The sequence below is a fragment of the Diorhabda sublineata genome, chromosome 1 (genome assembly GCF_026230105.1).
Source record: "Diorhabda sublineata isolate icDioSubl1.1 chromosome 1, icDioSubl1.1, whole genome shotgun sequence".
Lineage (NCBI taxonomy): Eukaryota > Metazoa > Arthropoda > Insecta > Coleoptera > Chrysomelidae > Diorhabda > Diorhabda sublineata.
In genome coordinates this window covers 5,241,506-5,256,925 of record NC_079474.1, presented here as the reverse complement: position 1 = coordinate 5,256,925, position 15,420 = coordinate 5,241,506, and the positions used below count along the sequence as shown (strand labels likewise).

Below are 15,420 nucleotides of genomic sequence, written 5' to 3'. Positions count from 1 at the left end.
ATCGGTTTAGTCTTCTACAGTGCTCCAATGATCGTTACAGGGCAGCTGTTGCTGAAGTTGTGGATTTGGCCGCATTCAGAAGGTAAACATCCCCACGCCGCTTCTAACTCCCACGATCGGTTTTTTTCTCCTCTTCAATCCTTTACTACTCGCCAAATACCTTGGCCAGTTTTTCCAATGGAGTTGTTGTAACCTAAAAAAATTCTTTCATTTATAGTAAAAGACATTTCTACTACAAGAAATGAATGAGTATCTTATATTTAAATAAATCAATTTAATATTTTGTTTTTGATTGTAATCAAAAACAATAATCTATTTGTTTCAATTATTGATCGCACGTTCAATGATTTGTTTAAACTTAAAATTAATATTCAACAGACCAATAAATATATAGGTAACCTTACAATAAAGTCCCTCAATATTTCGTGAATTAGGTCAGTGACATTTAACTAAATAGAATAAATATTATTAATTATTTTTTTCATAGAAGGTGTTTGTTACAGTCAGCAATTGTTAATAATGGATAATTATCGAGATTTCGAATTTAAATTTTAGTGATAGTTCATCTGTTTTAAACAAAAGACGCGTTAAAAAATGTGTTTGTGAGGTAATTTCGAAAAAAATTTAGGTTAGTTTTAATTTTTATGTTAAAAAAATTTTAAAAACGTACTGATAAGGGATGAATAATCAATCATTGATGGAGAATTAATAAGAATTGATTTATTTTTCTAACAGAAATATCTTTTTTCAATATTTCAATTAAAAAATTTAGGCCAAAGATAATAATGGCTTTGATAATATCGTTAGCTTAAATCGCAAAACTCGTATCTTCTTAGCATCAAATTTGATTTAACCAAGGGACCAAAATTGGAAGTAGACTTATTTTTTTTCAATATGAGTAGAAATAGTACAAGTGAATTAACATGGATTGCGTTAGCTTTAAAAAAAATGGGGGTCTTGAACTGCAATTTTTTTGTATTTAGACTTCTCAAGTTTTTGTGCTAGATGCATTCAGAAATTATGATTCTAATGATATCAAAATGTTAATATAAAACAAAACGTAGTTACGTGGTTTGCGACTCGAGCCAACGATATCCTATTTTGCACAGTTGTTTTGAATAAGCCCGGTATAAAGTTTGAAAATACGCCATTGATAAATTGAGAGAAATGCTTTATTGTCAAAAAATTGTTACAATTTGTAGAAAGCTTGTAAAAACAAGAAAACAAACATATACAGAAGAAAATCATAATGAATACCAATATGTTAGGTAATAGAGATAGATAATAATTAATATAGAAGTCCGGCGAATAAATATTATTATTAGAATAGAAGTCGTTTACAAAGTAAATATGCCCTCAAATTATTGCGAAATGTGGGAAAAGATTTGATCGATTTGATTTCAATTGGCAACTGATTGTGCATTTTTTGCATTGTAAAATATTGAGCCCTCAACTAATTCTGAACGTGGAGTAGGTGAAGGTCGTGCTCCGCGTTCCTAAGTGCACAGCCCTGCAACGATCTTTCAATCTTTTAAAGAAGTCCCTGTAGTGATCCGTGCTGTTTAGTCCAAGTAAATATCTAACAGTTCTTTTTTATAGTTTGCTTAAATTGAGTCGCACCACGCGTACCCCAGAAAGGAAAGACACATCGGAGATGTGACTCAATGTGGGTATAATAGATTGTTAAGGAGGTAGATAAGTTTTGGAAACTGAATCTTAGCGCAAAGCAGGATGAACTTGATTTTTTAGATAAATACAAAAATAGATACATGATTATATCACAACTTTTATGTCAATATATCGTTTTGAATGATTTGAAAATTTAATTCACCAAATTTTTATTTTTTCCTGCGACATGATCTGGATATTATTACTCTCTGTGTTTTTTTCGATAGGGAGATAAATATGAAGATGTTTAATCTGTCGAAATCTAATGGTTCAAGACCTTGAAATTCTCAATCCAATTGCAAATAGACCGTACAAAATCACACTCATACGATAAAAATTATGACCAATTTTTCAAAAATAAATCAGAAAATTTTATAGAAAACATTAACAAAACTGTGTTGATGATACATCCGAAAAATGTTCCGCAAGCTGTGGACTGAATATTAGATGATGAAGATGTAAATAAAGAAAATAAGAATATTCGTAGGCAAAAACTGTAGCAAGTAGGTATTACTACACTAGGGTGATATGTTTTACCACTGATAGATAGGCGATGTCGTTTATAAACAGAATAAACAATATCGGGCATAGCACTGAGCCTTGGAGCACTCCACATTCTATTGGCTTGTAAAAGACATCGTTGTATCAACCCTCCCAAGCTGACTCCAATTGGTAATTTGATGTTTGATTTTCATCTCCTCCTTCATGCAGAGGTATAATTATAGCCGTTTTAATTTACTTGAGAAAAGTGCCATTTTAAAATGAAACGTTAATTGAAGTGGTAAGGTAATTTAATGTGCAATCGGGAAAACGCGAAAATATTTTTAATGTTCAGCAGTTGAGTATTTATATGTCATTAATTGTCCTACGAAGCTCTGCTAAATCTACAAGCATAAAGAAGAAACTGTGTAAGTTAGCATTAACATCAGAGAGTTATGAAAGCGGATCATGAGAAGGATTTATAGAATTTGATAAATTTTCAGCTACATTCACAAAGTAATTAACAATGTTCCGAAGAAAACCGAAAATTTACTATCGATAGATGCGTATAATACTGTTATTTGAACTGTTAATTATGAAATAATTTTATTTCAACCCCCCCGATATCTCGCTAAAACATTTGTAATCGTACAAAATATCCCTCCTACCGATTTCTTTTATTTTAATCAGCCTTATATAGCCCCGTAATTGGTACGTCATTATTACATTGAAGCAGTTGAATATAGCAATTTCCTCTTTAAAATTGATAAAGTACGTATTGTAAATTTAAAGACGTGGCATATATATTTTCGCTATTGATATTCCAAGTATAACGGCGTTTAACCTTTTATAATAAGTTTTATAATTATGATTTTTTATAGCTCTATTGTGTTGTTCCAGTGTTACATAAGCTTTTCTTACGAGGAAATTCATCAGCGCTTTGTACATGAGATAAAAACAGTGATAATTTGGAGATTAATGTGGTGCGTCAATTGAAAATCCACCGAAATGGACCATTGCGAACAAAAAAAGAGGAAAACGAACCCTCGGGAAACCGCTAATATTTTCTCGTTATTAAGTTTTGCGTAAGTATCTTAAGCTTAAACTTTTAAAATAATTTAACGAGATTTTCAATTATAAATTACTCTTAATCTTAATTAAAAAAAATGAAAAAAATTTTACCTACCATATATTTTCATATTTTCTTCTTCTTTTGATCTATTTTGTAACTAATTTTTCATCAAAAAAGATCTCAAGACGATTTATTAGAGAAATTAAATAGACAAAAGGGTACACAAGGAGTCTCTCATATTTATCTAAATATAAAATTTTAATAAAAAGTGGGAGACGGTCATTATTGAATTAAATCAATATATGAATTTTTTCAGTAAAATACACATTTTTGTTCCTACTGAAAAGTATATTACTTCGTGAATAATTTATTTCCGAGTCATATAAAAATGTTATTGTTAATGGATAAACATTTTTCACGTATAAAAACCATGCGAAAGTCACGTATCTAACTTGAGGTGCATTACTATATCTTCAAATCATTTTTAAAAAAATAAAGTTAAACTATTTAAAGAAATTAAAAGTAAAACTAAAATAGAGAAATACACTGCTTGTGAAACGCTTAGTATAGTTCCAATATCAATTGCGGATTATAAAAACCCTTGCCGACAATTTTGTTTGATCTAACATAGACGTAGAAACCTCATTTTATAAATTTATTATTTTTTATGCGACAAAGTATTCGTTAAAAGGCATTGATTGCAGTCGTACTTGGAAAAATAATTATTATTATACCTCGTTAACTTGCTACAACTTAATATCAAATTATAAAACGTAAATAGACGAGTAAAATTTACCTGTCTGTAAGGGAGTTTGGTTTAAACAGGGGACCAGACGTGAACTAAGTCCTTTTTGTACCCTACCATTTTTGAGTGGTATTTTTAGAATAAAACCAAATACTGATATTTAGGCAAAATCTAATACAGCCAAATAATAATATAGACTGTTTTCTGTATTTTGTTACAACAAATGGCGTATTACATATTAATTTTACCTATAAAAAGACTAATTATACTAAACAATAAGATGATCCTATATAATAAAACGGGATAGTAAACTTAAGTAGCAAGAACATATTAAAAACAAAGAAAAGAAACTAAAGCTCAAAACTATTGTTTTTTCTTAGTTCTTCTTCTGCACACTTTTTCATGCAACTATACGAGGTCTGGCTATTAAATAACGAGACTGCGCGCCTAGAGGGCGTCCTAGACAAGGGAGGTATCTAGATATCTTGTCTATGCACGTCCCAAAACACGTTTCCGTCACTATTAACGTATTTGTGCAGTAGCGGTTTGAAACGAACGGCTTTTTTCTCGTGTCGCAAACCATGTGTGGAGCAACGTATCAATCTCAAGTTTCTAGTTAAATTGAGAAAAAACTCCGCCTGATTGCTAGAAATTATTGCAAGAGGCCTATGGGGACAATTTTCTATCTCATACGCGTGTTTTGAGTGGTGTAAGCGCTTTAATAAGGGCCGAGAGAGCACTGAAGATGACCAGCGCCCAGATCGCCCTGTAATTGTTACATCTCCGGAAAGAGTGACCAAAATCAACCAAATTGCCGTGCAGATCGTCAAATCAGCATCCGGATGATTGCCGAGGCTGTAAACGCCGATAAAGAAACGGTTAGAAAAATTTTACACAAGGATTTACACATAAAAAAAGTCTGTGCGAAGTTGGTGCCTAACCAAATGCTCTTGCGTCAACGGGTCTGCTCAGATTTCCTTGAAAGGTTAGAAAGATCACCAGTCTAATTGTTTAATAGCCAGACCTCGTAAATACTGAGTATTTTGCGTTCCCATATTTCTAGTTTATTTTGATCTTTTTTGTTAATTTTCCAGGTTTTTCACGTGTAGGTAAATGTCTTATTATTTGGTACATTCTTATTTTAGCAGTTCGTGATACATCTTTTTAGTTTAACATTTTTCATACAAATTCCCTTTGCTTTACTGCCTCTTACTATTCTTTTTCATGTTTTCCTTTCTTCGTCTCTTTATTTGTTATAGTGACCCTAATCTGCAGCTATTATTTCCACTACAGTTTATGATAATATCGAATTTCTCATTGTATTTTATTTTTTTCTTGTTGATCACTACGCCATATTCTCTTCCAGTAGGTTAAATACACTTCCAAGTGCGTTCCTGTATCTTACTATTAGTACTATGTCTTCTTCACACGCTCCTATTGAATCTTGAGTTTCATACTACTTTCTCTTAGTATGATTTCTTGAACTGAGTTTAAGATAATTGTGAATAATTGATCTCCTTGTCTCCGATCTTGGTCTATCTTGAATTCATTACTTGTAGTGCCGTCCAAAATTTCTTTACTCTTGGTTTTTTGGAACGTCATTTCAACTAATCTTCGCAATTTATCTTAAACTTTTCCATTATCTTCATGATATTTGTGAACGATGAGTAGCATATACAGACTTAGTAGTAGACTGGTTAGTAAGCATTTTGTAGCAAGTTGTTTCATAATGGACATTGCGTATATTATCGATTTTTTTGCTTCAAACCCTTTGTTTTTAATATTTTTGCCAGAATTTTGTATGTTAGATTCAAAAGTTCTCTTCCGCGGTAGTTATGACATTCTTCTTTGAGGTTTTTCCTAGATACGTATGATGCCTTGTTCCAATTTTCAGGGATCTTTTCTTCTCGCCATAATCGTCTCAACAAGAGACATATTCTTTCAGTTAATTGTTCATCTCCATATTTTATTGTTTGGTACCGTTATGGCCTGATCTTCCTCTTCAAAATACTATGAGAATCTATTTATTTTCTCTTCTTCATCTTCTATTAGATAATTTTTTTTCAAAGTAAATTCTTTCGCTCTTACTGAATATCTGTTTATTTACTATTGTTACTTTATTATGTTTCTTTGTATTTTCTTCTTTGTTTTCGTTTAATCCTTTTCGTCTCGTTTTATTTCTTTTTTCCAGTACCTGTTGGCATTGTTCATTGAACCTGTTATCAGGACCCTTCTCCTGGACATTCTTGTCCGACATCGACTAACAAATAGTCAAACCAGTATTGACTTATGGTTCATGCTTACACCGGTAACTTCATCCACACTCTCTAACAGTCAAAGAAGACATAAATGGAGAGTGCTAGAACGAAGAACGACTTGGAACTTCTAGAAAATCGTCAAGTTCAAATGCACGAACTTTTTTGAACTTGATACGAAAATTTAAAGTTCAAAAACAATTCAATGAATTATTCTTTCTTGAGTGAACCATTGGAAATACCTAGGACAGTATTAAAATCATTGTTTCTCTCTGTATTTTTTAAATCATTAAGCAAATAAGTCAAGGTTATTACTAATTCGAATCCTCTACTAAATCATCTATGTGGTTTTAGATATCCAAATGTATCTTATTGTTCAATATTTTTCTTGGAATTTTTGCATTGTTTTTCACTGAAATGAAAATTCATAGTATGTTCCAATATTCAAAATCTTGTTACTTCGAATTTCATATGATTTGCTGTTTTATTTTTTCTCAGATATACGGTTAGTTTATTCAAGAAAGCTTACAAGAACAATGATCTCGAAGAAGATGATTTATACGAAGTTTTAAGAGCTTGTGGTTCTACAAAATGCGGAGACAAATTGGAAAACCAATGGATTAAAGAAAACAATTTAAAAAAAGAAAAGGATCCTTCTATATATCGGTTGATGTGGGCTAGATTCGGAAAGCGATATATTTTAATAGGAGGTATTCATTTATGTTGGAAAATATTTAATAGGTAAGATAAACCCTAATTAATTTTTACTCATAAATATCATGGTAAGATGTACCTGGTGTCTCAATATAGCTTCGGAAAAAAATTAAAACAAATATGAGAACGTAATTGAATCAAAAATATATATATAAAGTCATAATTAAGAAAAATTATCTAAATAAGGAACATAATATAAAATTCTACGTATATTTATTATTACAAGTTTCCAAAATAGAGCTATAAATTTTACTTTCGTTTCAAGTATTTTTGAATCTTATAATTGAATCTATGTTTTTTCGATATTTCATAGTTCGTTAATGCAGTTTTATTTTTTTATCGGATTTATGACCTCTTAGTCTATTTTCTAAATGCTGAGATGTCTGTCCTATGTAGATAAAAAAACTGCTTTAACGAACCATGAAATATCAAAAAAAAATACAAGAAAAAGAGAATTTTTAGAAATGGTTCACATTCATAAGAACGAAAAAGCTATAAATGATAACAAAGACATAAATAATTGAAGTAAAATTTATAGCTCTATTTTGTAAATTCTAATAAAACTACAAATAATTTCTATTTTGATTCTATTCTTATTTTTATATTCATGATGAAGATGATCTATCAATCAATATAAATAAGCAAATTATCAAAATATGATATTCTCATATTTTGATAAAGACTTGAAGAAAAGTCGAAACGTCAATTTTATCTATCTTTCAAAAATTATTTTAAAAAACTTATTTTAAAACACAAGAGACCTAAAATTCAAGAAGATTTAAAAACATGAACATAAGAAAAGGTCTAAGAAATAAGAAATGAAAGACATTTAATATGTTCCATATTATATACGTGGACAAACGAAGAAGAAAAATGTCTGATGAACAATATGAATGAAATGAAATGTGATTATATATTCAGGTGTGGGACAATTAACCGAATTTTAGACGAAAATTCTCTAGAAAATAAATGGAAATCACAGACAAATAAATTGATTCCACTTGTGGACTGTGGAAGATATTTTTGTTGAAAAATGTGTAGGTATATATTTTACAAACTCAACCATTGGAAAACTCAACTACTCGATCTAAATACAGGGTGAGTTTTATATATGGAACGCCTCAATTATCTCGGAAACGGCTTGTACGATTTTTAAAAATTTTTTTGCGCAAGGCTCTTGTAATACGGCCTAAATTATGGTGGTATCTACGTTGTTGTCATTTCTCTTCTTTTTACGGAAAACTAATGAACTTTGATATTTCAAAGAGATCACCTTATAGCTATTTTTTGTTTTTGGAACTCCTCAAGAAATACTGATTATCTTTCATGTAATATTCTCTATACCTAAATGCCCCTAAATATAGTACAATTAGATGCCTACCATGGAATAAACTCGTTTAATTTGAATATTCTTTAATAATTGTAACAAGGTCTAGTGTCAGTAAATTGGTAAGAAGTTTAACGAAGTTTTTACAAGCTTTTTTCTACAAATTTTAACAATTTTTTGACAATAAAGCATTTCCTCTCTCTCTAATGTTTTTGTCAAGAAATAGATCCACATTTGTGAAATAGAAAAATCATGAATTTTAAAAAACATACAGGACAGGCGATTACAGCAGATGCGATTTTTAAAACTTTGTAATACATTTTGCAACATCCCTGACAGCCCAATTCTTCTTATTTCTGTGATAATCCTATCTCTTAATTCCTGAATATTAGCAGGTTTTGTATTATAAACGATATTTTTTAAGTGATTCCACAGGAAATAGTCTAAAGGATTCATGGCGGGGGATCGCGGGTGCCATTCGATAAAATCACACCTTCCAATCCATCTTCTGGGAAACACATGATTTAGGAATTGCCTCTCCACAAACACATAGTGAGGTGGAGCACCATCTTGTTGTAGATAAATATTGTCGTTTGGGATATTGTTATTCTCTGAAAATAAATCTAATACGCTGGACCATTTGAGTTACCATGAATGAAAAAGGGCTAATTATTTTGTTACCTATTATTCCAGCCCATACATTAAGTTTTTCGAGATATTGGATGTGGGATTCACGCGTCCAACGAGGATTGTTACGTGACTAGTATCTACAATTATGCCGATTGACGTTTCCATTAATACAAAAAGTGACCTCATCGCAAAACATTACTTGAAAAATTTGGATCGTTATGATTATAACATTTTATATAACTCTTTACAATGGTATAAACATCTAAAGATTTGTTTCCAGTTGATGCAGTTTTCAGCGCCCTGTTTTGGATAAATGTTTTACTAAACCAGTTTCGTTAAACTTTTTCACTAATTTACTGACAGTAGATCTTGTTATGGGATTTCGGTTAGGATATAAATTATTAAAGATATTACACGTTTCTTGTTGACTTCTACGCCTATCACGATATCCTAATATTATTAAAATATCAATTCGTTCTTTATCAGATAAACGATCCACTTTCAATAAACTTTGAAACGTCAAATTTGTTATTTTAGCAGTCATAGCCACATTAGATGCAAAATATTAAGTATTTCTCCATGGTGATCCATTTAAAATAACAAAGTTCGTTATATTTTTCTGGAAAAAAGAAAAATTTGACAGCAATGTAAATACTACCATAATACCGGCCGTATCGCAAGACTCTTGTACACAACAATTTATAAAAATCGTACAAGCCGTTTCCGACGTCTACCTCCTTTAAGTAACATAGCAAATAATATATTGAAGGCACAAATCCAAATGAAGATATTGCTGCTTCAATTAAAACATCAGCCGAAAATTTTAAAGACGTAGAACTAGAAATTGGAAGAAACAAATTGAATTTCTGTCAACTTCCAATGTTTCTTTGTACTGTACTGTAGTCTGTCTCATATGAACCCTACGGACCCCGGGCCGTGCCTCAAAATTCTCGACGCCGTTCAAAAAAGCACAACACGAAAATTGAAAACATTAATGAGAATAGTTTATACAAATTTACAAGCGCACGTGCTGTTAAAACGACACAATTGAGTAATGACTGCATTAACTGTTTGAACCGTAATTTCGTCATTCATTTCCCTGATTTCTAATAACTTTATAAATTAGATTAGCCAACAGTAATTTTGGAGGAAATGAAATTCCAAGGTTTCGTCTGATTCTCCCAATACTCAAAGATATTTTCTGTTAAATTCGCTCTTCCCTCTATTACGCTTAATTATACGGGATATGAATTGTAAATTCGTTTAAAAAACGATATTCTATTTTTAAAACCAGCTATAGCTCTAATATTTCACGAACTTTAAGTGAAATAGCACATGAAATATAGAGGGTGTCTCATAAATAATATTGATTTCTAATCTTCACTTTGTTTATTAAATAATCACAAAACAAAAAGACTTAATAATCAAAGAATAGTCTATCGTTTTGTTTGGTGTCAATCCAACTTTCAGCAAGATCTTTGAGACCTTGATGATGGTGCAAAGTCTCTACGATATTATTTCGCGTAATTAGCTGTAAACTATAAACCTCGGTCTTAATATCACGATAATCTGGAATAATTTCGAAGTACATACGCTAATTCCTAGTTCCACCAGACATCCAACAAGACTTTGCGCTCGATAGATCTCAGATTTGGTAGAAAATTTCCTCAGCTCACTATGGAAAATAATAGAGCCGGTATTTTTTATAGCCTCCACATTAGAGAACTCCCAAAAGATACTCAATTTGGATATTGTATGGCTGAGCTAGAACTAAAGGCTTGAGCAGCTTTCGTCTCTGTGATGCAGAATTTTCTCGGATATAAAAAATATTAAAATTATATTGAAGAGTTTCTGCTATATTTACGAATATGGGATGCAATAAGTGCACAAAACTCCACCTTCTCCATAGTCACCTGGATATGTTTCCGGAAAATTCATAAGATATGAGCAAAGAGTAGGAAGGACTTATGTATCAGGGTTTTCCCATGATAATCCATAATTTATGAGATATGAATATGATGTCTGTTTTGCAAAAGAAAATTATCATCAATCCCCGGCACTATTTTTCATATTTCTTATATAAAATGACGTCCTAAATGAAATATAACTGCCGTTCATTCACAATTTTCGGGGAAGCTCCGCATTTGTCCTATTACCACTTTCCCACATTAATAATAAACTTTTGGATATTGATTTAATTTGAAGGGGTAAACAGAACTAATTTAGCCAGAAACCATTATAAATAATGGAGATATGTACCATAATTTTGTGTTTGCTTCCCTATTATACCCTGAAGCAGAGTCTCGTCCCAAAAGTCAGCAGTACTTCGCCAACATGCTTGCATGCCACTTCCAGGAAAATTTCTTCTTTATCCTAGCAATGTCTTGATGGAACCGTTCTCTGTGTTCATCGGTGCAATTCCTCGACGTGAGGGACAAAATCATCACTTTTTTGGTTATCAAAAAATTTCTTATATACATTTTGGAATACAAGCCAAGCACGTTTTTCTTTTTGATTTAGGTGTTCGATAAACGTCGAATCTTGGAGAAGTTGTCTAATGTGGGGACCCGCAATAACTCCTTCCTTGATTTTAGCTTCGCTGAGACGAGGAAATTTAGTTTTAAAATTGAAATGCGTCACCTGTCTTGTCCATTACTTTCCCAAACTGTTTGATCAATCTAAGTATGCAAGGGTAAATATTTTTCCTTCGAAACAAATGGATCGACAAAAATTTTTCGCAGAGGCCAGTTCCGTACAGTTTAATATTTGTTTCGATTTAAACACCGCAGTACTACAACGAAAAGAGCAATGCAAGTCTTGCAGTGAATATGTCTAACTGTTTCTTTATATTTGTTCTTCTATATTTGTAAAATATTGTAGTTTCTGTATAATTTGATAAAATAATTTTGCCATACACTGGGCTATAAATTTTATTACCTGCTTTCGGATGTATAACGGTTAGAAATTGGAAATGTAAAAAATATGTGAAAATAAGAGGATGATGGGGAAAAGCTGAGGTCATATTTAGAATCAGGAAGTCATTTTACATAGGAATCGTTAAGAATGGTGTCAATTCCGATTATCTAGCCTGTTATTGTTCTCTGATACGTCATTTTCTAAAGTCCGCACATCACAGAAAAGCATAAAATCAAATTTTCTAGAACTCAGTGATTAATTGTTTTTGAGTAAAGTCGTTCTAAGTAGATAAGAGGATAGTCCCAGAAGTACCTGGCCTGACTAGGAGATGGCGGTAGCTGCTTGAAAACTACCACTGTATTAGAAAGTACACAATGTAGACAGCATGTGTTTTAAACACTTTTATTTGAAAGGCCTTAGCCCAACCAATATAAAAGCTGAACTAGATTCTACTTTGGATGAGTCTGCTGATTCATTATCAACAGTAAAATATGGGGCAGTGTGTTTAAACGAGGCCGTCCTAACTGCTATGACCAACATGAGAAAGCTGTGCGCAAGATGGATGCCGCGTTTGTTTATAATGAAAGAAAAACAGCGTCCATCGAGCGTTTGGCAATGTTTCACATAAATTTCTGCGCTATTTCATCATCATTTCACATAAAAAAAATAGCAATCAAAACAATGGATTGAAAAGGGACAACCGGCTTCGGTAAGATCATGTCGTCGGTATCTTGGGATGCGCTTGGAATCATTTCCATTGACTATCGTGAAAAAAGAAAAAAACTATCATCGGTGAATGTTATGCTAACTTATTGTGACGTTTAAGCGAAGAAATCAAGCATTTGTCTAAGAAGAAAGTGTTGATTCGTCAAGACAATGCACCAGCTCACACATCCGTTATTGCAATGGCTAGAATTACTGAATTAAAGTTTGGATCGTTACCTCATGCACACTATTCGCCAGATATATATTTTCTGTTCCCAGACTTAAAAAACTGGTTCGGTGATCAGAAATTTTTGCACAGTGACTATTTTGAGTATCTCGACAATTCTTATTATAAAAAGGATATCGAACTAATTAAACTTCTCTGGGAAAAGTGTATAGAGCTAAAAGGAGATTTTGAGCCAAGCCCGGACCATCCTCGTATACATTTTTTCTGTTTTATACCTGCATAGCTGAAGAAAATTAGAAGCTAGAGCTAATGAAAAACTTCTTATTAGATTTATAAAAATAGTATATCATATGTAGTATTTTAAATTTTACTATCGCACTAAAAATTTATTATGAAGGTGAATTTCTCTTTTTTTTATAGCGTGGTAGAACCATGGGCACTCAGCAGCTTAATTTCATATTTCAAACCCGGTCAAACGAAAGTAACTAAGAACGAAGCATACTATTACGCTGCATTGGTATTAATCATCCACATCGTCTACACCATTTATATACACAACTATATTATATGGGTGCAACAATTAGGAGTTGAAATAAAAACTGCATTTTCCTCATTATTATATAGAAAAGCATTGAAGCTAACGCCGACGTCTGTATCAGAAATAACATTGGGAAACATCGTGACGCTCATTACCAAAGATGTGTATTCTTTCCAGCAATCCATATGGATCGTAAACGATATGTGGATCGCGGTGGTACAGACTTGTCTGATTTGTTATTTACTCTATGCGAAAATCGGAGTTATTTCTTTTATAGGTATTGCTGTTATACTGAGTGTTATGCCGCTACAAGGTAAATAAATTTTATTCAGTAAATTACATTTTTAGTGAATATATCATGGTTCATAAACGTCTATTGGTTGAAAAGAAGCAAATATATCCAGTGTATCACTTCTTTAGCTACATTAATGGCACATTCAAATTATAGTTGTATAAATCTTATTATCTTACAAAATAGCTTTTTAAAGCATAAGCTTATGAGTTCAAATAGCATAAAAATTGATATTTTGAGGTTAGTTTTCTAACCTCAATAAAATATAAAGAGCCTTAAGTATAAACAAAACTTAATTGTCCGTTCTTGTGAAATAAAGCACGTAAGTAAGCTTCCCCAATATCAGAAAGGTCGTGACACGACTATCCACTTAGGTACGCGGAGCACGACCTTTACCTACCCACTGAACGTTCAGAATTAGTTAAGGGCTCAATATTTTACAAAGCAAAAAAAATGCACAATCAATTGCCAATTGAAATCAAATCGATGTCATGTTATAGTCATTTTTTTGTTTGTTTTTTATTTTTTACAAGTTTTTGACTACAAATTGTAACATTTTTTTAACAATAAAGCATTTCTCTCTCTCTCTCTCTCTCTTTCTTTCTCTCTCTTTCTCTCTTTCTCTCTCTCTTACTATCTTTCTTTCTTTCTTAGATGGACAGGTATCGCTACTTCCAAGTACTGTAAGTAAATGAAAATCACATGACTATAAGTCTGGACTGTAATGTGAATGATCAAGTATTTTTCATTCTATTTTACCACTTTCTGCTAAGTTGCAGATGCTGTGTGTGTTTTGCCGGCGTTATTGTAAAGGAGCAAAACTTCGTGAATGGAAAAATCTCGCTTTTTGTCGATATTGAAGCGTGTCTTCTGTCATTGTCAAACTTGTTCAGTTTGATCTATAATTTAATCATGAATTGACGTACGAATGAACAACGCTTGCAAATTATTAAATTTTACTCAAAATGTTTGGTCCTTCTACTGAGGGAACTGTTCGGAAGCTTGCGACTAAATTTGGAACCCAGTTTACACTATTAGACATTAAACCACTAACACGCGAACATACAGTGAGGACCGAAGAATATATTGCGGCTGTATCCGCTAGTGTTACTGATGACCGTGAAATATCGATTTATCGCCGTTCGAAAATTCTGCGAAAGTTTATAAGATATGGCTGGTGTAACAACTGAGGCCACACTATCTCCCACAACGTCTAACATTTGGTGAATGGGCGCTGGCAAAGCTGAAGGGAGATCCACTTTTTCATAGAAAAATTTTGTTTTATAATGGATACGTCAATAAGCGGAATTACCGCATCTGGATTGAATACCAGCTAGAAACATTGCAAGAGATACCAATGTATCCCGAAAAAGTCACTGTTTATTATAGATTATGGGCCCGTGGCATCATCGGGACGTACTTGTTCAAAAGCGACGATGGCCGGAAAATTACTGTGAATGGCGCTACCGTGTGATGATTGACGATTTTTTTGCCCAAAATGAAAGAATTGGTCATGCCTGACATGTGGTTTAAACAAGATGGTGCCACATACCACTTGGCACGCGAAACATTTGCCAAATTGAGAGCTGCCTTCGGTGAACAGTTTATCTGACGTTTGTGCGCCTAGGTCGTTTGATTTAACGCATTTGGACTATTTCTTGTGGGGCCGTGCTAAGGCTAATAACTACAAGGATAAACTAGCAACGATAGATGCACTGGAAGCCAATATTGAAGCAAGTTATCATGGATAGCTATAAACCCAGTGAAACATCAACATCATGAGCAGTAATAAAGAGTTCTGACAGATTACACAAGGAAAGAGTACGGTAGACAATTAAAGCGGATTTGGTCAGCGAAGACAACAAAAATAGTAAGAACAAAGAAAGAATGG

The 15,420-nt window shown here is 32.4% G+C and overlaps 1 protein-coding gene across 5 annotated transcripts in view; it reads left to right on the top strand.

Moving 5' to 3' along the window:
* Positions 1-483: 483 nt before the first annotated feature.
* The window catches only part of LOC130445833 (ATP-binding cassette sub-family C member 4-like), a 29,094-nt gene continuing 14,157 nt past the window's right edge, over positions 484-15,420 (top strand). The window contains exons 1-4 of one of the 5 annotated variants that reach the window (XM_056781739.1): positions 484-628; positions 3,049-3,233; positions 6,719-6,961; positions 13,120-13,550. In XM_056781739.1, the coding sequence (XP_056637717.1) occupies positions 3,157-3,233; positions 6,719-6,961; positions 13,120-13,550 (751 nt within the window). In that variant the 5' untranslated portion in view covers positions 484-628; positions 3,049-3,156. Of the gene's footprint in view, positions 629-2,866; positions 2,976-3,029; positions 3,234-6,718; positions 6,962-13,119; positions 13,551-15,420 lie in introns of those variants that run through there. The other 4 variants (XM_056781735.1, XM_056781728.1, XM_056781721.1 and 1 more) reach the window with 4 other exon arrangements.